The sequence below is a fragment of the Cervus elaphus genome, chromosome 9 (assembly GCF_910594005.1).
Source record: "Cervus elaphus chromosome 9, mCerEla1.1, whole genome shotgun sequence".
NCBI lineage: Eukaryota > Metazoa > Chordata > Mammalia > Artiodactyla > Cervidae > Cervus > Cervus elaphus.
The window spans coordinates 23,547,832-23,570,667 of NC_057823.1; the positions used below are offsets into that span (position 1 = coordinate 23,547,832).

At 54.4% G+C, this 22,836-nt stretch overlaps 1 protein-coding gene across 5 annotated transcripts in view; it reads left to right on the forward strand.

Annotated features, from left to right (window-relative positions):
- Positions 1-22,836, forward strand: part of GNG7 (G protein subunit gamma 7) — a 137,424-nt gene that overhangs the window by 110,850 nt on the left and 3,738 nt on the right. For 4 of the 5 annotated variants that reach the window (XM_043912075.1, XM_043912072.1, XM_043912076.1 and 1 more), the window contains one exon: positions 19,648-19,766. In XM_043912075.1, coding sequence (XP_043768010.1) covers positions 19,686-19,766 — 81 coding nt within the window. In that variant the 5' untranslated portion in view covers positions 19,648-19,685. Of the gene's footprint in view, positions 1-8,134; positions 8,189-19,647; positions 19,767-22,836 lie in introns of all 5 variants that reach the window. The other variant, XM_043912074.1, reaches the window with a different exon arrangement.

Here is a 22,836-nt window from a genome sequence, read left to right on the forward strand (position 1 = left end):
ACTGTTTGTTTTCTGACTCTATGTCTCGGCAAAGCTGCTGAAAGGGAAAAGAGGAGGAAGCACTGCAGTGTGCGTGCTGCAGGGCTGTCAGAGCAGTTGAATCACAGAGGTTGGTTTTCTTCCCCGTGTTCCCAGCATCTCGTGGCTGGGGTAGTGGGGACAGACGCTGGGGAGGTGTGAGTGGTGAAACACAGGGACAGAATCCTAGTCCCGCCAGCCTCTGCCCCAGCAAGTGGATGGTGGGGTGGGGTCGCCGTCCCCACAGTGCCCTGTGTGGGACCCACCCGGGTGCAAGCGAGACCTGCTGGGCACGTGCAGTGAGTGCTGGAGGGAGGAGATGTTGGAGGGCTAGGGGTGGGGTTCCAGGTGATTTGCTTTAAAAAGTGCAAGAAGAGGACTTCCCTGGTGGTCCGGTGGCTGAGACTCTGCTCTCAGTGCAGGGGGCACGGGTTCAATCCCTGGTCTGGGAACTAAGATTCCCGCCTGCCAAGGAGCAGTGCAAACCTCGATCATCTTTTCCCGGCCGTGCCGGGCTCTCCCCTCCCCACCATCACTCTGTCACTCCCCTACTGTCAGGGGAGACTGGGGGCTGGCTTTTCAAAGCAGGATACACAGCTGGACCTTCCTAGAGCGGTCATTTTAGTCAAAGACCTTGGGACCAGGAGGGAGTCCTTATTTCTTTGACACTCATGTTATGGTTTCTTTTTTTTTTTAATGGTACTTTATTTTGGGGGAGTGAGGGACAAGCCATGCAGCTTGCAGGATCTTAGTTCCCCGACCAGGTATATAACTCAGGCCCCCTGCATTGGAAGCACCAAGTCCCAACCACTGGACCACCAGGGAATTCCCAGTGTTATATTTTCTATTTATATTATTTTTACAGTCATATAGATGAATTCAGGAGCGGCAGGTCCAACTGACGTGACAATGTAGGGGAAAATGAGGGAACCTCAACAGATGACCTTAGGCCATATCCTGTTCTGTCTCCTTTGGCCTGGGTCCTCTCTGCAGGTCCTCTGATGCGTTAGTCAGTGATGCTGCATAACAAATACCCCCAAGTTCCACCCACTCGTCCCACATGAGTCAGGGCTCTAGGTACAGCCTCACTGGGTCCTCTACCTGGGGTCAGAGCAGGCCACCAGCCAGGTGTCAGCCAGGCTGCACTCTCACACAGAGGCTTGGCTGGGGGAGAGTCTGCTCCAGGGTCCCTAGGGGTGTTGGCAGAATTTGCTGTGGCTGTAGGGCTCTGTCCTGGGTGCCTTCTGCCTGTCCGCTAGGGGCTGCCAGCAGCTTCTGAAGTTCACCCCCACTGCTCCCAGCCAAGTGCGCTTCTTAAACACAGCCACCTGCTTCAGCAGGCCACCGAGGAATGTCCCTAGGGGCAGGGGCAGAAGTCTGAGCAGCCACCAGCACCCCTGCACCAGTCCCTGAGGGCCCCACAGGTCAAGCCCGTGCATTCTATGCACCCTTTCTACTTCCAGTCCAGTGGGCCCCCAGCTGCCTCTCCTAAGCCCTGCAGAGACTCCTAGAACCGGGCACCCAGCCCTGTAGCACAGTTCCCCTTTCCAGCGAGGGCCACAGGAGACCTGGGCGCTTCCCAGGCAGCCCGGCGCTTGGCCAAGTTTCTGCATTAACGAGAAAAGGCGTAATGGAATTTGGACGGCCGAGAAAGAGGATGTCAGTGTGAACAGATCCAGACACTCAGTCTCATTGTTAGAAATTCCTCACGGGTCACAAAAACCTCGTCTTGGAGCAGAGGCCACTGGGAAGCTGCGATTAGCTCCCTCTCGCTGGGGGTTTCTGCAGACCCAGCACTGGTCTCCGCACCCCTGCTTCCCACCCCACCTGTGGTCACCCGGCTCCTGCAATCCCACCCAGTCACGGGGGCTCAGCACTCCGCAGATGGTCAGCGGGGGTAGCTGCAGGGGTAGCCCTCTCTGGAAGGTTCCACAGTGTCCCTAGATGAGGACACAGCCAGACTATACCCTGGTCAAGGCCGAGACTTGCGGTCTGGATTGAGACTGCTGCTTCTCTGCCCTTCTGCCACCCTTCATCCCCCGCCACCCTGTCCTGTATTTGAAGGTCAGGCTTCCAGATGAGACACACAGGAGTCAACACCCAAGTAGGGGTTCCGTCCAGACAGCCTGATGCTGTGCCTTACTGCAGGGCAGCCTGAGCTTTGACCTCAGACCCCCGTGTCTGCTAGGCACCTGGGGCCCCTTGGAGCTGGACACAGACGACGTGTGGTGTTGCCTGGAGCAGGTGCCCGGGAGCCATGTCGGCCCACCCGGGCTCCTCGATGGACCAGAATCGTGTGTTCATTTCACAGGAAAGGGGCTCCTGAGCTGACACACCCCTCGACCACTCGTATAGGGGTCTCCCCCAGACCCCAACTGGGCACTACTGACACAGACCAGCCGTTCTCCGAGGGGCCATCCGGGGCGCAGTGGAGTGTGAAGCAGCCTCCCTGGCCCCAATCCCCTTGATGCCAGGAGCCCCCAGAGGGAAGACCACAGACCTCCCAGACATGGCCCGCAGCCCCTGTTCTAGGGTCTGGCTCCCCACACAGGCGTGCCTCTAAAATTGTGCGCCTAATTGCACTGTTTCCCCCCTGCCTTTTTAATATAAAAAATGTCCCTGGACTTCCCTGGTGGTCCCGTGGTTGGGAGTCTGACTGCCAATACAGGGGACACAAGTTTGATCCCTGGTCCAGGAAGATTCCACCTGCCAAGGGCCAGCTGGGCCCATGCGCCACTGCCGAGACCGGGCGTCACAGCTGCTGACGCCCACGTGCTCTAAAGCCCGTGCTCCGCAACAAGAGAAGCCACCTCGGTGAGATGCCTGCACGCTGCAACTAGAGAGTAGCCCCCACTCACCGCAACTAGAGAAAGCCCACATAGCGACAGAGACCCAGCGCAGACAAAAAAATTTTTAAAGAAAAATGTCCCTGACTACAGCTAACCCTTAGAGAGAGTCTCCCTTGGGGTGTCTGGCTCCAGGACTTTGTAGCCACATCAGAGGTGGAGTAACAGGTGCTTAGTTACCATTGGTCATTCTGAGGCTGGGCTGTTTCACCTTTGGTCCCATGGGTGTTGACCAGCGACCCAGGGCTCAGAGCAAAGAGCTGGAGCCCAGTACCCAAGCTCCAGGCCCATCCACAGCAGTGCCTCTGCCCAGGAAAGGCCATCTGCACTCTGCCCTCCTGGGCACCTGCCCTCGAGTGGCGCCCACTACAGATGTCAGGTGTGGCCAGGTGCATTGGTCTGGAGGCCTGATCCTGAGGATGCCTGTCCTAGCAGAGAGATTGGCCCCGAGGAAAGAGTGAGTTCCAGGACAGAGCCCCCGTGGTGAACGCCCTGCCCTGCAGCCACCCGTCCCTTTCGTCCAGACGTCACTCTGGTGCCCAGCTTCCCAGCCACAGCCCCCAAAGATGCCCCTGTCCTGGTCCCAGGACCTGTGGACACATCACCTCATTGGGCAGAGGCGACTTTGCAGGAGGGATTATTTAAGGCCCCTGAGATGGGGACGATCCTGGATTCTCCCAGGAGGCCCAATGTCATCACAGGGTCCTTATAAGAGGGAGGGGGAGGGTCAGAGGCAGAGAGGAGATGCTGCACTGCTGGCTCTGAGGGTGGAGGGAAGGGCTGCGAGCCAGGGATGAGGTGCCTGTAGAAGTTGGAAAAGCGGGGAGCCAGTGCTCCCCTGGAGCCTCCAGAGGAACCAGCCCTGCCCATGCCTAGATTTAGCTCCGTGAGGCCCAAGTCAAACTCCTGACCTCCAGAACCACGAGATAATCACTGTGTGTGGTTTTAAGCCAGCAAATTTGTGGTGATTTGTGACAGCAGCCACGGGAAATGCAATGCCAAGGAGCATCCACAGAGCTGTGGCTACCCCAGGGAAGGGTTCCAGTGCAGCCTTGTGCATAGATGGTAGACCAGGGGCTTCTCAGAGGGCGATGACACTTCAAGGGGCTTTGCAGGATGTGTAGGAAGTTGTCCAGGCTCAGGTGGTAACACCGCCCTGCCCTCTCCCAGCCTCCTGCCCTTTGGATCCGAGCTGCAGCCTCCCAGGGCCAGGGTGACGGCATTTCCTGGGTGCCAGGAAGCCAAGAACAGGGCTGACATTAGCCACAGGCGCTCGGCACGCTGGCCCAGCCGGGTTGCCCGCTTGCACACGCTCACATGACTGCAGTCATCCTCCGGGCGGACAGAGAAGGCCCTTTCTTCTGCTCCCGCACCAGCCGCACTGTCAGCCCTCTGTCACCGCGGCGCATTGTCCGCCCGCCTCCGGGCTCCGGCCGAGGGCGGCAACTCGCCCTGCAGCTCTGTTTTTCCCTCGCCTGTGGGCACCTCATTCATTCCCTTTTTTTTCTAGCCCTTTCTAAAAATAGCTGCCAAGGGACCCGATTTAGCCCGTGCATGAAAGGACCAGCTGACAGGGAGTCACAAGACCCTGGTCTCCAGGGGGGTGCGGGCCTCCTGTGGGGAAGCATCTGCCTGGCGGAGACCCAGCTGGTCTTTCATGGCCCCTGCGGCCCACCAAAGGTCACCATGCTCAAGGTCACAGAGGCCGTCACATGGCTGGCCTGCCCCAGGCCAGGCCAGGGTGACCTCGATCCTGGGGAAGCTCAGGCCCAGATGCGAGGCCGGGAGTGGGGAGCCCAGAGCCACCCTGGCTGGAGATGGGGATGGGGGTGAGGTGGGTGGAGGGGGTGGGGATGGACGAGAGGTGGGTGAAGGGGTGGGATGGGGGGATAGGTGGGGGGAGGGTGAGGATGCTGGGGAGTCAAAGAGGTTTGGTCCCCCTCGTACCAAAGTCCAAGTGCCGGTGTGGTGCCCTTGGCCCTCTGCATGTGACCCTGCTTGGGACTGGGAGCGAGGCTAGGAGGCCCCCACGTCCAGCTGCTGGGGACACTGCAAGGCACCCTCCCCTCCCTCTGACCTTATCACCCTAAGGTCCAGCATGTGCCATTTCTGTGGAGTCTAGAGCAGGTCTCTCCCCACCCCCAGGCACAGTGAAGGAGAGAGGGCCAGACCATCCTCTATGAGGGCCCATCCCCAGCACTGTGGGGTTTGGAGCAGCCTCCCTGGCCCCACCCCCTTGATGCCTGGAGCCCCCCAGTTGTGACAACAACAGATGCCCCAGACATCATCCCTGCAGAAACACCCTACTTAGGGGCTTCCATGCTATGGATTGTGGTGCAGGGGGCCCCCGCAAAGGCGAGCAGAGCCGAGGCCTCATGCACACAGTAGGTGTGTAAGAAACACAGGGTAGTCAGCTTGCATGTGGGCACAGCTAGTGGCCAGCCAACCCCCCAAGCCCTGCAGGAGGGCAGCTTGTTCTTAAAAGAAGCCCAGGTACTGTTCTCTCAAACCTCATCTCGTTCTGTTTGGCTTTGGGATTTTTTTCCCTCTTTCCACACAGCAGCCCGCCTCCTCTTCTGAACATCGTGTTCTGGGGGGGCGGTTACCCCAGGGATGGGGGAGCCTGCTTTCTCACCCAGGCCTTGTTTGTCCTCCTGTCAAGTCTGGCTGGAGGTTTGTGTTTGGGGGGGGGCGGTGTTTTGTTTCCTTCCTGTTTCATGGCAGGCAGGGAGGGGGGTCGAAATTCAGAAGCTCGGTGAGCTGTAAAGCTACCAGTTCTGGAAGTGTTAAAGCAGAATGAAGGCTGTTTCTGTTCTCTCTGAAGACGCGGACTGCTCCCGCCTGCCTCCCCTTCCCTCCCTGCAGGCCAGGGATGAGGCCTGGGACACAGGCTGCTGCTGCCTGCAGCTCCCCTTCCTCTAACAAGGCCACCTTCCTGGGCTCTGACTCACCCAGCATGGCCTCGTCCCCCTGGATGAGGAGGTGGGGAGGGGGCTCTCAGAACCACCTGGAGGCAGCCAGCTTTGTCTGGGCCCGGATTCACTGAGATCAACTTCCTGTGCCTTCGGAGATGAAATGCATGTGGCACTCATGTCCCAGGGAACAGGCTGGCTGCTGATGGAGAGACTGCCAGCAACTCCTCTGGCTTTAATGCTTCGCCAGCATCTCAGGGCCGTTACAAAAGAGAACGCGTGTCCTGTGCCTGCTCAGCAGGAGGAGTGGCTGCCAGCTGGAATTGTCCAGCATCTGGAACGGAGAGTGCTAGAAAGAGGCCAGGCCGATGGTCAGGAGATCCCACTTGGGCCTCGCCCGGCCAGTGTATCAGCTGTCCATGCCACATAACGAGCCAACACTGACCTCGTGGCTTCCAGCTCGAGGCCCTGAAGGTCGGCAGTCGGGTCGTGGTATGGCTGCCCCCTCTGCTCAGGGTCTCTCCCGGCTGCTGTCAGAATGCCTCACCTGGGGCTGATTTGGATTGTTCCAGAACTCGGTTCCATGCAGCTGTAGCAAGGGGTTCCCCTTCCCTTGGAGCTGCCCCTGTGTCTTGCCACACATCTGCCTCCAGCTTCAAAACCAATGACAGAGGGTCTCCCTTGTGCGGAGTCCCCTTCACACTCTCTCCCCTGATAAGAGCAGGCCCACCAAGGTTCTCTCCCTCCCACATCTATGCCACACGACACCACCCCGCCTAGAGCCGAACTCCCGTCCTCTCCTCGGATCCTGCCCGCACCCCAGGAAAGGGGATTCTCCAGGTCACTGGGGGTCATTGAAGAGGTATGCACAGCCCTGAGGACCCCTGGTTAGGTTGCTGGTGTGACAGATGCCTTCTCATCATCAGTCAGCCCCCTCAAGGAAGTAGGGTCCAGGGGGTCACTCCAGGCCACAAGTGAGATCAGGTACATTAGCTCTGACTCGGGATGGGCCCTGAAACCAACGTGTGTGTGTGTGTGTGTTCAGTTGTGCCCGACTCTGCAACTCCGTGGACTATAACCCACCAGTCTCCTCTGTCCATGGGATTTCCCAGGCAAGAATACTGGAGTGGGTTGCCATTTCTTCCTCCAGGGAATTGTCCCATCCCAGGGATCAAACCTGAGTCTCTTGTGTCTCCTGCATTGGCAGGCGGATTCTTTACCACCATGCCACCTGGGAAGCCCTGCCACACACACAGAAAAAAAAACCCTCCTTACATTTCCTTTGATGCCCTTTATCTCTTTTTTTTTAAGGTGACAGTCCCCATACATTCTTTTAAACATTTATTTATTTATTGGGTGTGTCAGGTCTTAACTGCAGCTTGTGAACTCTCTAGTTGCAGCACATGGGCTTAGTTGTGGCCCGTGGGTTTAGTTGCCCCACAGTATGTGGGATCTTAGTTCCCTGAACAGGGATCAAAGGCCATGTCCCCTGCATTGGAAGGCAGATCCTTAAACACTGGACCAGGCAAGTCCCACCCTTATTGTCTTTAATAGTAAAATCCAGGGCAGAAACATTGTTGTGAGGGCCCTACTGGGGGTTCTAACCCAATTCTCAAATGAGGGGTGGCCCTCCCCGGGGACATTGGGCCATGTCTGGAGATGACTATGGTTGTCACAACTGGGGGGCTCCTGGCACCAAGGTGGGGGGCAGGAATACTGCTCCACCCGCCGACAGCTCCCAGGACAGCACCAGTGTCAGCTGACTTGTCTGTCCTCCTCGGGACAGTAGATGGCCTTTTGCGGGGGCACTCTGAGAGTCAGGGGGTCCCAGCCCACCTTCTCTCTGGCCTGGCATCTTGTGCTTATGGAAGCGGCGGCCGAGGTTTTCCAGGGAGCAGCTCGTCTCACATTGAGGCCCCCAGGCTGCAGGTCCACGTTCAGTGCACAGAATTCAGAGCCAGGCCAACTCATTGGAAAAGACCCTGATGCTGGAAAAGATTGAGAGCTGGAGGAGAAGGGGGCGACAGAGGATGAGATGGTTAGATGGCATCACTGACTCAATAGACATGAGTCTGAGCAAACTCTAGGAGACAGTGAAGCACAGGGAAGCCTGGTGTGCTGCAGTCCACGAGGTCGAAAAGAGTCGGACATGACTGAGCGACTGAACAACTGGGGCTGTGCCTGGGTGTCCACCCACTGCAGGCAGACCCTGCACCCAGGGAGGGGTCCCCAGTGGCCCCCCAGCCACCCCTCCTCTTGGACCACCAGGACCAGGAACCGCCGCTCTTCTGAGGCCTTGCTCCTCGCCTCTGCCCCGCCAGCGAAAAGAATTTTTCACATTCTTTTCCTTTTACGCAGCTCAGCCGGCCAACTTTCAGAAGCGTCCCCTGGCGTCCCGTTCTTTCTCTTCTGGTAAGAGAGCAACCCCAGCGGCTGGGGTTTCGGTTTATCACGAGCAGGCTGGGAGTGGAGCTCTTCCCAGCTATGAGAGCTATGCGCGGAATTCAGAGGGATCTCCTGCATTTTTGTGTCTCCCTGTCACTGCTTCCTCTGCAGCCGGAAAACACCGCCGAGGGTGGAGATGGCATCACAGACTGAGCCGGGGAGCACGTCTGCTCTCGCCAGCCTCTGCTTCTGCCCACCAGAAACATGCCTGGCGGGTCAGGGCTTCCCTCTGTGCCTGGGTGTGTGCCCAGTCCTCTTTCCCATCAGCCTGGCTGCTCAGGGTCCCTGCAGGGCCTGGGCCGCCCCAGCCAGCTGTCTCCTTCTTGGTTTTATTCACGAGGTCGCCGAGGCTCAGCCCGCCCATCCCTGTTGAGGTCTTGGGTACCTATTTGCCACACGTCCCCCCCACCCCCACCCCATGAGGGATAGGCACACAACAGTCGTGCTGAGCATCTTGGCAAGACCCAGCGGGCAAACAGCATCTGAGAGCTCCTGCGTCTGCACCCATTACTCCTTCTGACTCTCCGAGGCAGAAGGAAGCTGACTCGACCACCAGGAAACGCCAAGCCCGCATCACCAGGAACCAGGGGAGAGAGACGTGATCTTGAGACACCTAGTGGGGGTGCAAGGTGATGATGCAAAGGTCTCCCCGGCACACATGTGCGGCCCCATTGGAAGCTGACATGACAGTCTGCTCAAGGTCTTGGGAAAAATGTCCCGGATTCCAGGAGCCCCAGGGTCACTTACAGACAGGAGGCGCCATGCTGAGGCTCTCTGCTGTTCCATCTCACTTGGGGTTTTCTCTGACCCTGATGGCCACACAGTTGTCGTCAGCATCCCCAGCATTCTGCACAGTCCTTCCCCAAAGACAGAAGCCGCGTGAGGGTCCTGACGCCTCCCTTCATGTGTGGATCCAATCCCTCAGATCCAGGATCACTGTATGTCTAAACCCTTTGCCAAATGCACTGGGCCATGGAGGATGCAGAGACTGTGTCCCGCGGCCTCCGAAGCTTGCCTCTGGGTTCAGGGGGCATGGAGCTTTATGTTGGGACCTGCCCCCACCAGGGAGCTCTGGTTTGGGGATTAGATGCAAACCCTGGCCCAACCTCCACATGATGTGTGGTCTCGGGAAAGTTATTAACATACTCATGTCTTCGAGGCTCCGTCTGTCTCCTCATCTGTAAAAAGTGGGCACAGTAACACCTTCATGAAGCCTGACATGAGGTCCACCCCTTGCACTCTGTCACCTGCCCAGCAAACGCAGTGCTCAGCGCTCCAGTGCGCGTGTCCACAACCCAAAACACACAGCCTGTATTCCTGAGTCCAAGTCAAACAAACCATTGATTTTTACCATCTTCCACTTGCTTCCTAGTTAGGAAAATATATGGCTACCATTTCTTGGCCTTTTGGCTGAGATCAAGTATAGTATAGGGGCTTCCCTGGTGGCTCAGTGGTAAAGAATCCAGCTGCCAATCCAGGAGACACAAGAAACACGGGTTCAATACCTGGGTTGGGAAGGTCCCACGGAGAAGGAAATGGCAACCTACTCCAGTATTCTTGCCTGGAACATCTCATGGACAGAGGAGCCTGGCGGGCTACAGTCCATAGGGTCCCAAGGAGTCAGACATGACTGAGCAGCTGAGCACTTCAACAACAGTGAGGAGGGCTTTTCTTTTTCTTTGAAAGTGTGTGCTTAAAAATGTTATTCCCTGCACACAAGGAAATATTACTCACAAAAAAGAGAGAAGCCCTGACACTCTCTACCACGTGGACAGACCCTGGGAACACAATGCTCAGTGAAAGAAGCAGACACAGAAGGATGCACAGGGTGTGATTCCATTGATGGGAAATGTCTTGTTTCTTCCTGGGGCTGCTGAGGGCTGGACTGAGGAGAAGTCAGCAGGCACTGCTGGCCTGGTCCCCATCACTCTGGCCTTGGGCCCGTTGCAGTAGACAGTATACATGTTTTTTCAGATGATGTTTTTTTTTGGGTGGAGGTAAATATCGAGTTGATGGCTCTTGTGATTCTCGTGTGGTCCAAGTGCTTTTAGGGTTTTCACTTCCTGTTTATTTTCCCATGAAGATTTTGGAATTATTTTATCAAGTTCTTCCCCTTCTTCAATACTTTGGTTTGGTTTTGTTTATCGCGCCCTCTTACACTTCTTGCCTTCCACCTGGGGTCATTTATCTCTAATATCTTTTTGTTTTATTTCTAATAAGGAAGGTCTGCTGGTGACAGTCTATTTGTCTGAAAATGTCTTTTGGCATCATTGCCTGCGAGCTCAGTCTTGTCCGACTCTTTGGGACCCATGGACTGTAGCCCACTAGGCTCCTCTGTCCATGGGATTTTCCAGGCAAGAATACCCGAGTGGGTTGCCATTTCCTACTCCAGGGGATCTTCTCAATCCAGGGATTGAACCTGCATCTCCTGTGTCTTCTGCATTGGCAGGCAGATTCTTTATCACTGAGCCTGTGAAGTCCGAAAATGTCTTTGTTTTACCCTAATTCTTAAAGTTTGTTTTCACTAGGTCTAGAATTTTCACTGGATCCATAAAATTGTTAGTCCTTTTTCCTCTAGCACCTTATGTTTGTTCATTTGTTTTGTAATTAACTGATTTTATTAAATTTTTAAAATATTTATTTATTTGGTTGCCCTGGGTCTTAGTTGCTGCCTATGGGATCCTAGTTCCCTTAGCAGGTATTGAACCCAGGTCCCCTGCATTGACAGCATGGAGTCTTAGCCACCAGAACATCAGGGAAGTCCCTGATTTTATTGAGGTATAATTCCTCTTCAGTAAAATGAACAGATCTTACATAGGTAGTTTGATTAATTTTGACAAATCTACACCTGTGTACACTAATACCTCAGTCAAGATAGAGAATATTTCTAATGTCTGTCTTCTTTCACCTGACCAAGTATTTTGAGAGTCACACACTCAGCTTCATTTGCCAGTAGGTTCTTTCCATTGTGTGAGTATCCGTGGAATGAATTACCGCAGTCTGTTTATCCATTCTCCTGTTGACAAGCATTTGGGTTACTTCCAGCTTTTGCTTTTACGAATACAGACATACGAACATCTTTTACAAATCCTTTTGTGGAAATATGTTTTTATTTATCTCAGGTAAATCTCTAGGAGTGGAATTGCTGGGTCATAGGTTAAGTATGTGTTTAACCTTATAAAATCTGTCCTTGCTGTGCTCAGTCATGTCTGACTCTTTGTGACCCCATGGACTATAGCCCACCAGGCTCCTCTTTCCATGGGATTTCCCAGGCAAGAATACTGGAGTAGATGGGCATTTCCTCCTTCAGGGGATCTTCTCAACCCAGGGATTGAACCTGTGTCTCCTGAGGCTCCTGCATTGGCAAGTGGATTAACCTTATAAGAATCTGCTAACTCGCTTTCCAGAGCAGTTGCACGGTTCTGCCAGTAACGTGTGAAACTTTCTGTTTCTTCATCCTCGCTAGGACTTGGTGTTGTCGGTCTTTTAGATTTTTGCCACTCTAGCAGCTTCGAAGCAGACTCCATGATGGTTTTCAGTTATTCTTGCCCTGATGACTAATCATTGAGCACTGTTTCATGTGCCCATTGGCCATTTCTCTGTCCATTTCTAAAATGTTTCTCCTGCCTGAGGTTCTAGAGCTTCTTGAATCTGTGACTTAAGAGTTTTTTGTTTTTGTTTTTTGTCAGTTTTGGGAACTTATCAGTATCTCTTCAAAGATTGCTTCTGTTCCATTCTCTCTCCCACTTCTGGAGCTCTGACATGTGTCAGACCTTACCAGAGCTTCCAGGGAGCACTAGTGGTAAAGAACATGCCTACCAATGCAAGAGACATAAGAGACACGGGTTCAATCCCTGTCTCATGCCCATGGGGTCTCAAAGAGTCAGACATGACTGAAGTGATTTAGCACACATGCATACCTTACTGCATCTGTGTCTCTTACCTCATTTCATGTGGTCCATGCTTCGATCTGGATATTTGCTATCGTCTGGTTCACTAATTTTCTCCTTAGTTGTCTTTAATGATATTGCTTCTTCTGTTGTGTTCATTTCATATATTGTCAGTTTCTATACACCCATTCAGTCTTTTTCTTTAGCTTCCAATTTGCTGCCAAAATACCAGCCTCACTTATTTAACACTGTTAATATAGTTATTTTAAACTCTGTCAATTTTAGTGTATGGAACCCCTGGGGCCTGTTGGTATAGCCTGTTATTTCTGCCGATTTTTATTTATATGGTCTTGTCTTCTTGTGTGCCTGGTCATTTCTTCTTTTTAAAAAAATATCTATTTATTTATTTGGTCTTAGTTGTGGCACATGGGATCTTCAGTCTTCACTGCAGCACACACACTCTTATTATAGTTGCGTCATGTGGGATCTAGTTCCCTGACCAGGGATCAAACCCACCCTCTGCACTGGGAGTGTGAAGTCTTAACCACTGGGCTACCAGGGAAGTCCTGCCTGGTCTTTCCTGATTGTGTGCTAGATATTGTGCCTGATGACTCATTTGTAGAAATAACATGGAGCCTAAAGTGATGCTGTTTTCTCCCAGAAAGGACAGACTTCCATTTACTTCTGCTCGGCATTTAGGGTCACATCAATCTGGTGTTGGGGACTGAGGTTACTCAGAACTCAGCTGCAATTGCCGTGATGGCCTGTCTGCTGCCTGTGGATCCTTTCCTTAGAAGGAAGCACTCATCCCAGCTCATATCAAGGAGGTGGGGGTTCCCCAATCTGTCTCCCCTCAGGAAGCCTTGGATCTCAACCTCTGTACTCCTAGCCTTGTGAGACCCCCTCAGCCTCTTGGCAAACCCTCCACCCCAGGAAAAGGCAGCCCCAAAGCCAGACTCCTGGGCTTCCATCCCCCTCCCCAGATTCGGGATGGAAATCCTTCACTTTCTCAATGGTCCTTCAGTGCCTTTGAGCATCTCTACCCTGTGCAGCTCTGCCCACTGCCCTCATCAGAAGGGTGTCCACACGGGGTGGCCACCATTGTGCGAGTGGAATCTGCAGAGAGAAAGGTTTATTCAAGGTCCAGATGGCTAAGGAGGAGGCCAGGGACATAGATCATTGTGATCTTAGAGCCACAGAATGACCAATGGGGATCCAGTCTCAGCTTTTATTAGTTTTTTTAAGATTTATTTATTTCTTTGGCTTGGTGGGTCTTTGTTACAGTAAGTGGGGTCTACTCTTTGTTGCGATGCACAGGCTTCTCACTGAAATGGCTTCTCTTGTTGCGGAGCATGGGCTCTAGGGTGCAGGGGCTTCAGTAGCTGTGCTGCATGGGCTCAGTTGCCCCGAAGCATGTGGGATCTCCCCAGATGAGGAATGGAACCAGTGTCCCTTGCATTACAAGGCGATTCTTAACTAGGGAAGCCCTTGACTTTTATTTTTTACTTTATTTATTTCTGGCTCCACTGGGTCTTTGTTGCTGCACGTAGGCTTTCTCTAGTTGTGGCAAGCAGGGGCTACTCTGCAGTAGCAGAGCACAGGCTCTAGGGAGTACAGACTTCAGTAGTTGTGGCTCATGGGCTTAGTTGCCGCAGGGCATGTGAGATCTTAGTTCCCCGACCAGGGATCGAACCTACATCCTCTGCGTTGAAAGGTGGAGTGTTAACCACTAGACCACCTGGGAAGTCCTATTCTCAGCTCTTAGAACATCTGCCCTCTTCTCCAGTTGAGGAAGCCCAGCCCCAGGCCAGGGCAGAGCCAGGCTGTGAGTCCAGGGTCTCCCATTTCCAGACTTTATCTTTAGGAACGGGGAGGCAGCCTCATCCCCTGGACTGAGACCAGAGGCTCTGTGGACTTAGCAGGAGAGTTTCACAACCGAGGATCACCTACCAGGAAAAGGCCAGTAACCATGTCCAAAGATGGCAGGAAAGTGGCTGGACGTGACCGGTGTCGTGGGCTCCGAGCCCAGCTGGAAGTCTCACCTCAGTCTCACCTCTGCTTCTGAGCTCAAGGGGAGGGCCCTGCAGGCATTCAGGCTGGCGGAGGAAATAGGCCATCTACATCTCTCCATCTCTGACTCTGCTACTGATTCCATCCACTCCTAGTTTTAACTCGATTCACTTCAAACTCTGCCCCTCTCTCCCCCCCATCCTTTGTGACACCCTGCCCTGCCTGGCCCCTGGGCAGGTGAGGGGAGTGGCCACCAAGCTGCCAGCAAACTGCGCAAGGAGCAAGATTTCTCAACAGCTTCCAGCAAACCTGCCGGTCCACGTTGGTTGGGCACAGGAGGTCTAGGTCACCTTGTCTCTCATCCCGTCTCCCCGGCAGCTGTGTTTGTAGGGCTGGCCCGCCATGGCTGCCGACCTCAAGGGTCCCTGACCCCCAGCATAGGAACTTGGGGACCTGGAGGTTGGCCAGGCCCAGTGCTTGAGAGGGGGTGTCGCTCTGAGCACTGAGCAAAGCTAACTGTGGCTTAGAGCCGCACAGCTTGGGAATCTGGGGCAGAATTCAGGTCTGCTCTTTCTGCAAGACCTCTGCCTCCCACCCTGCCCCCACCCCCACCGGGAAGGCTGCACTCGCTCCCGCTTCAGAGGTGTTGTTGGTTAAGTTCAAGGGAGCCACTGACCCTGTGTGACTTCTCCCAGCCAGGTTGTTGGATACTAAGAAATTTTATCTCATATTTTGCTGTTGTTGCCAGGCCGAACCACTTGTGGGATCTTAGTTCCCCGACCAAGGATTGAACCCACCGACTCCACAGTGAAAGCGTGGAGTCCCAAGTACTGGAATGCCAGGGAATTCCCAGATGCTAAGAAATTTAAAACCTGTTTGGAAACAAACTTCTGTTCTGCTCAGTACCACTTCACTTCAAGCTGAACCATCTCAGTTCCGAAAAAACTGTTTGTATTTTCCTAAAAGAATCTCTTTTAGCTGCAGAGGGTCTTCTGATAAGAGAGTTCCACTAAAGCTTTAAATCCTGCTCCCAGGGGACATTGGGTGGTGTCTGGGGACATCTGTGGTTCATCACAACTCGGGGGGATGGGGGGCTCCTGGCATCAAGGGTGTAGGGGCCAGGGAGGCTGCTCCACACCCCACAGCTCCCAGGACATATCCCCACAGAGAGTGATCCAGCCTTAGTGTGAGCAGGGCCTGAGGTGACCCTGTTCAAACGAGGTGTCCCCCCATCCAGCCATCCTGCAGCCCACTGTGGAGAATCATTGTCCTCCCCTGGTTATGGCTGATCCTCATGTGCACTGGGGCCTGGCACCCAGGTTGGGGTCTGTAGTGCTCAGGGTTGACCCTGTCTGTCATCAGCCCAGCTCACAAAGCCTCCTGGGCGCTCCGGCCCACACAGCCTTTGCCTCTCTGCCACACGCCCTCAACGCTTCTGTGGGAGCCCGCCTGACCCCAGTGACTTCCCGGCCCTTTACTGGGAGGCCAGCCAGGGCCCAGTGGCGTCTGTTAAGCTTCTATTTTTAGGCAAACCTCACCCCCAAGTCATGCCCCTGGCCTCACCAGGCCTGAACTGGCCTCTCCCCAGGCGGGAACCTGACCACGGTTTGCAGCTCCAACCGCCTCCTCACTCCCTCCTGGAGGGCCCGCTCCCACCTTCTCCCCCCGCAGCTTCCCAAGGCCCTGCCTGGCGTCAAAGGGACTTCCAAGACTCCGCTGGGCCCAGGCAGGCCTGGCCAGGTCAGGTGCCTGGGGCATCACGTGTGGTGAGGAATGTTCCTGGGCTGACTCAGCGCCTGTGCCTGCCCGAGGGAGTTGACCTAACCCCAGGGACACGCGGTGAGGCTGGGCTGGGCCTGCCTCTGCCAGGACCAGGCTTCAGTCTGCTGTCTATGTAGCCGTGCCATGGCCATGTCTGGTCTCAGCCACTCATGCCCACACATGGATACATGCTGACGCACATGCATGCACACACAAACTCATAGACACATAGGCATGCATGCACAGACACAGACGCACTCATGCACACATGTGTGCACACATACCTGCACACAGCACACAAAGCCCAAGGAAGCCCCCTGGGGCCATCCCCAGGTGTCCGGGGTTATAACCTAGCCCGGAGGGCATCTCAAGGGTTTCATGCCCAGAAGAGGAAGCCAGCAGCGCTGAGGGGCTTAGTGCCCACGAGGGAGGCCATGGTTGGGGTGGCCCCACAGGGTGTTCTGGGCTCCCAGGGCCCTGGTGGACATTCCAAGTGTGGGTGCTGAGCAGGACTCCCCAGCCTTCCAAGGAAAACATGCCATGGGGCCACCCCGTTTGTTCTCTGTCAGCGTCTATATTTAGCACTGAGTAATTTCGGTATTTTTAAGTTGAACCAAGGGTGGTTTTCCCTGAGCTGGATGTTTTGTGGCCGCTTTGAAGCACTGTGCTGAATCAGAGCACTCCGGGAGCCCACACGTGGGCCCCGCGCGCCGGGAGCAGACACATTCAGGCCTTTTCTGGCCCAGAGAGGGGCCGGGATGTCTGGCAGAGAGGCAGGCGGGCAGGCAGCAGCACAGAAGGGATTTTTTTTTTTTTTAATGGAAACTTGGATTGAGATCACTGTAGATTCACACAGTTATATCAGATCACTGACAGAAAGGCCCTGTATCACCTGTTGACACAGATTCCTGCGGTTTGACTTGTGTGCATGTACTAAGATCTTTGCCAGTTCATCCCCCACCCTGGCAGACCCGTGACCCCCCCCACACACACACACACAGTCAGGATACTTGGCTCTTGAGTGAGGACCCCTGGTGTGCACCTGTCTACCCAGACCCCTCCCCAGGCCACCGCCCCCCGGAAACCAGGAATCCCTCCTTATCTCTACTACCTTGACATCTCAGAGATGTTCTGTATGCAGAACCACACAGCATGTGACTCTGGGGGCTCCCCTTTTCACTTCGAGCGATTTCTTGGAGGGCCATCCAGGACGTACACTTCCACAGTGCATTCCTTTTGTTGTTGTTGTTTTTAATATTTATTTGGCTATGCCAGGTCTTAGTTGCAACACGCTGAGTCTTCAGTCTTCATTTCAGCACAGGGGATCTTTAGTTGAGGCATGTGGGCTCTAGTTCCCTGACCAGGGATCGAACCCAGGCCCCCTGCATTGGGAGTGCAGTCTTAGCCCCTGGCCCACCAGGGAAGTCCCAGTCTATTCCTTTTTATTGCCCAGTGGGAAATTTTTTGAAAACCTGGAATCTGCCTTTCCTTTTCGGCAACTGCCCCTGTGTACTGACTGGAAAACAGACAGAGGCGCAGTGGATCATGACTGAAGCACATACTGCTGCTGAATGACCTGGCTCAGTGCCAGCCTGGCCAGGCGGCTCCCTGGGACCCACGAATTTGGGCTCCTGAACCTGGGCTTTGCATACTCCATATCCAACTAATACCATGGAGACCCACTGGGAGCTTTCTCAACCCAGACAATGCGCTCACTGGGGTTAGGTCATTCTCTGCTATGATCTCAATGCCAGAAGCCCCTCCCCCTGTCATGACAACCACAGACATCCCCAGACGTCGCCCAGTGTTCCTGGGGACAGGATCTCTCTGGGTGAGAGCCCTGGGTTAGGGATCCAGTGGACCCCACAGGACACTGGGTTCCTTGACCATGTGATCCCTGAGGTCCTCAGATGCTGCTCACACCTAAATACACACCTCAGGGATTCCCAGGTAGAGTCCAGTGGCTAGGACTCCACACTTTCGCTGCCATGGGCCCAGATTCAAGTCGTGGCCCAGGAACTAATATCCTGCAAGGGTACAGAGGAGCCAAATAAATAAATAAATACATGTCTGAGTGGGAGAGAGGGTAGGTGACTCACAGACGCTGGAGTCACCCTGGTTCACACCATCTGACCATCGAGGGTTTATCCTACTGTCTAGTGTGAGTTGGGATCAGATTCCATTTCACAGCCTTGGAGCTGTCAACATTTGGGGCTGGGTCATCCACTGTGGGGGGCCGCCCTGGGCACTGTCAGGGCTGAGCAACATCCCAGGTTCTGACGACCACAGATGTCTCCAGACATCACCCAGTATCCACAGGGGGCAGGATGATCTCAATTGAGAACCTTTATCCTAGGGCTCACTAAACATGGATTGGATGAAATAGGTAGGATTTTTAACCACCTTAAGGAAAAGAAAAAAATTTTGCATGACTATATATGTTTGCTTAGTTGCTCAGTCGTGTCTGACTCTTTGCAACCCCATGGACTGTAGCCCAGCAGGCTCCTCTGTCCATGGGGATTCTCCAGGCAAGAATATTGAAGTAGGTTGCTGTGCCCTCCTCCAGGGGATGTTCCCAACCCATGGATCGAACCCAGGGCTCCCACATTGCTGCTGGATTCTTTACCGTCTGAGCCACCAGGGAAGCCCTCCATACCATATGGTCTCATCTAAAGAGCACTCTCATAACTAATTGAACATGGATGTAAGTCAGGTGAAAATGGGTTTTTTGAAAAATATTTGTTTATTTGGTCACTCCAGGTTTTAGCTGAGGCACAGAGGATCATCGATCTTGTTGTGGCATGCAGGATCTTTTTTATTTAGTTGCAGCATGAGGACTCTGAGTTGTGGCATGTGGGATCTAGTTCCCTGACCAGGGACCTAACCCAGGCCCCCTGCATTGGGAGCTAGGAGTCCTAACCACTGGACCACCAGGGAAGTCCCAAGACATTTTATATTTAATTATATTTCAATTCACTGGACATATGACCAAATGAAGGCAGGAAGCTGGCCCAGGCCCTCCAGAGGAAGAGTAGGGTACCCAGGACCCATGGGTATAGGCTGCTCACGTAATCTGCCTGCATCCAGGGCCAGGGGTCGAGCCCCGGGCAACTCTGCCTCCAGCAGACATTGGGCCATATCTGGGAACATTACTGGTTGTCACACTGGAGGCGCTCTTGGCATCCAGAGGGCTGGTCTACACCCCACAAGGCCTAGGACAGCCCCCTAGAGAGAATGACCGGCCTCAGTGCCAGCCATGTTGGGGGAGGAGCAGGTGCAGGAATCAGAGAAAGTCCCCCCATTCTGAGTCAGCCAGGAGTGGGGCTGTGAGCTCTCCTGGGGCCCTTGGGTGGTCACGTCCTGGGAGCACTCACTCCCGACCAACCATGGAGGGGACTGGGAAAAGGTGCTCTGGGCCAGACCTCTCACCAGGGCTGGGTTCAATCCCTGGGTTGGGAAGCTCACCCGGAGGAGAGCATGGCAACCCACTCCAGTATTCTTGCCTGGAGAATCCCCAGGGACAGAGGAGCCTGTCAGGCTACAGCCTATGGGGTTGCAAAGAGTCGGACACGACATGGCTGAAGGACATGCACACACCCACCATGACCCAGGGGACAGAGGCATCATGACTGCAGGGTGGCCAGGCTAGGGGCCCCAGCCTGGGGCCCAGCCTGGGGAACAGGGGCGCACCCCTCCTCGCCATCCCCCACCTGCAGTCCCAGAACTTTACGAGTCAGTTTACATGTCCATCTGTTCCCCACCCAGCTCTCTGGACGACGGAGGCCCAGAGCTGATGGCAGACAATGTCAGCCACTAACAACATAGCCCAGGCTCGGAAGCTGGTGGAGCAGCTCCGCATTGAAGCTGGGATCGAGCGCATTAAGGTGAGTAGGGGAGGGGCCGCTGAACACACCCACAGCAAAGGGTGGGCACAGAGGCTAGCATGACAGAGGGTTTTGCACTTGACTGTGCCTCTTGCTGTGTGACCTTGGGCCACTCGCCTAGCCTCTCTGAGCCTCCATTGTCTCAGCAGAAAGACACACCTCCTATTAAGCCAGGTTGTGGGTTGTTGTGAGGATAGATGTGCCAGTGTGCTTCATAAACACGGTGAGACCAGAGGCAGGTCTCAAGGTCTGTTGTGAGCCCACTTCAGCCCTTGGGGTCCATCCCTGGATGGCCCCAGAGAAGGCCAGATGGGGCCCCTCCAAGAGGGTGAGCATAAGGCAGGCGCTTTCTCTTCTGGCCCCTCATTCTCAGAGCTCTGTGTCACTCCCTTGTGATAGATGCAAAGAGAAGTCAGAGACCCGGCCCTGGGCAAGGGAGGACACGGGGCCTTTCAATGTTTACTTTTGCCATTTCTGCATGGATTGCATTTTTGGAAATAAGCATGTTTGATTTTTATGCTAAGAAAAAGGACAAGCAGTTCCTCCTCACAAATGCTTAACCCATCAGGGACCAGGAACATGCAAAACAAATAAGATACTGCATAATTGGGCAGTGAGCTTGGCAGGCTTTTCCTTTTTAATTATTTGTATAAAGTTAACCATTTTTAAAGTGCACAATTCAGTGGCATTTGGTGAACTGAAAATGTTGTGCAACCATCATGACTAATTGCAGAACATTCCATCACCCCCAAAAGAAACCTTGTCCCCATTAGCAGTCACCCCCATCCCCTCCCCAGCCCAGACAAGGCTGACAACCAGGAACCCACTCTCTGTGTCCGTGGATCTGCCTGCTCTGCACGTTTCCCATCAGTGGAATCACACCCCGTGTGTTCTTCTGTGTCTGCTTCTCTCACTGAGCATTGTGTTTTCAGGGTCTGTCCACGTGGTAGTGAGTGTCAGGACTTCTCTCCTTTTCATGGCTGAGTGATGCTCCCATGTGTGGAGGGATACATGTATTTATATAGCTGCATCTTAAGTCCACAAGTGGACATCAGGATGACATCCAGAGCTTTCAAAGATTAAGGACCAATGGGCCAATCATGCCCTCTTACACAAGAAAGGTGTGTGCCACTTTTCAAAATCATCTTCTCACCAAACCTGTGTCCACTTTGCCAAGGATACCGAGCCGCCTCCAAGCAGCTGACTCCTGCCACAGACCCCAGCTTGCAGGTGGCCGGGCGAGGGCCAGGGAGTCTCTGTCTGGAAGACACTGGTGGTTTACGCTCCCTCATTAGCCAGGCTCCAACTGCCCACTGCATTAGTCAGAGATATATGATGATATATTACAGAGAGAGAGGGAGCATGAGAGGCAGTTTAAAGCACTAGGTCACGCAATCATGGAACTGGCAGTTCTGAAGTCTGCAGGGCTGGACGATGGGCTGGAGACCCAGGGAAGAGCTGCTGCTCCTCCCAAGAGCTCGAGCCCCAAGGCCATCAAGCAGTCTTTTCTCTGAAGGTCTTCAACTGATCAGATGCGGCCCACCCACATTAGGGCATGTGATCTGCTTTATTCAAAGTCCATCAATTTAAATGTTAATCTCGTCTAAATTTAAACGTTAATCTCATCCCTGGTAGCTCAGCTGGTAAAGAATCCACCTGCAATGCAGGAGACCCCAGTTCAATTCCTGGGTTGGGAAGATCCCCTGGAGAAGGAAATGGCATCCCAGCCTCTCCAGTATTCTTGCCTGGGAAATCCCATGGACAGAGGAGCCTGGTGGGCTACAGGTCCATGGGGTCTCAAAGAGTTGGACACGACTGAGCGACCAAACAACAACAATAAGAGACATCTAGATTGGCCTTTGACCAGACAGCCAGGTACCCATGGCCTCACCAAGTGAACACATAAAATCAGCCATCACCCACGTGTTTGTTCAGGGTTTGCCTCTCCCAGCACCGTCATCTTCTGTCATTGCTCAGTGCAAACACTCGCCCCGTGGCCCTGTGGTGGGAAGGGGAGGATCTTTGAGAGCCTTGCACCTCCAGCCCAGCCAGGTGGAAGGAGGTCGCTGCAACCCCCGGGTGGGGTTGGGGGGCCCCCCACGAGGCGTCTGAATGTTCCAGGACTCTGAGCACTCAAAGCATTCCTCAAGGCTGAAGACAGAGCAGCCTGGTTGAAGTGGTTTCCTCCGCCAGTCCCAGCCCTGGCAGAGATTGCTGACTCACCCACCCGTTTGATGTTGGGAGGGCTCCCCGGCAGCCTTTGAACGTGGGGAGGAGCAGAGTCGGGCATGACCCATCTCCCTCCCAGTCGCTCCTGAGGTTTTGTGGCCCCAAGACGGCGACCAGGGACGGCAGGGCCAGCCCGAGGGAGAGGCAGGGAGCCGAGGCTGAAGGCACATGGCATCCTGTCTCCAGGGATCCAGGCGGAGCAACAGAATCCGAGCCGGGGGCCCACGCAGAGGCTCCTCTGCAGACTTTCCAGAGAACCCCTGCCCGCCGCTTCTACGAGTGGGGAGGGGACTGCCAAAGAGTCAAGGGCTGGGGCCGCAGAGATGTGCCGCACCCAAGACTCAAAACGGGGCTGGAGTGGGCAGCCTGGACAGTGCAGCCTGCCCCCACCCCTGCCCTCCCTGCACTGGACACCAGACACTGCTCTCCCCAGGTCAGCCTCCCCAGCGCCGGTTAGGCAGTCCCTTCCTCTTCTCCCTCTTCTTCTGGGGACCCTGATGCAGAGGGTCCTAAGTGTCAGCTTCCTCACCATGGTCATGGCAACCCCACTGGTCAGACAGCATAGGAATCAACCACTGAAGGGCCTGTCCCCCATGCTGGTCCACCTGCCATCCGGGCTCTCCCCCATCAGGTCCTTTCTTGGACGGACATGGAGACTTAGACCCAACCCTCCCCTGACCTTCCCTTCAGACTCCACACAAGCTCTGCTGGAGGGGGTTCAGTCCTGCGGCTGCTTCTTTAATCTTAAAATTCCAGTAGAACACGCATAAAATTGACCACTAATGATATTTTGTGTGTTGACAGTGCTGTGTAACCATCAGCGCCACCTAATTCCAGAACA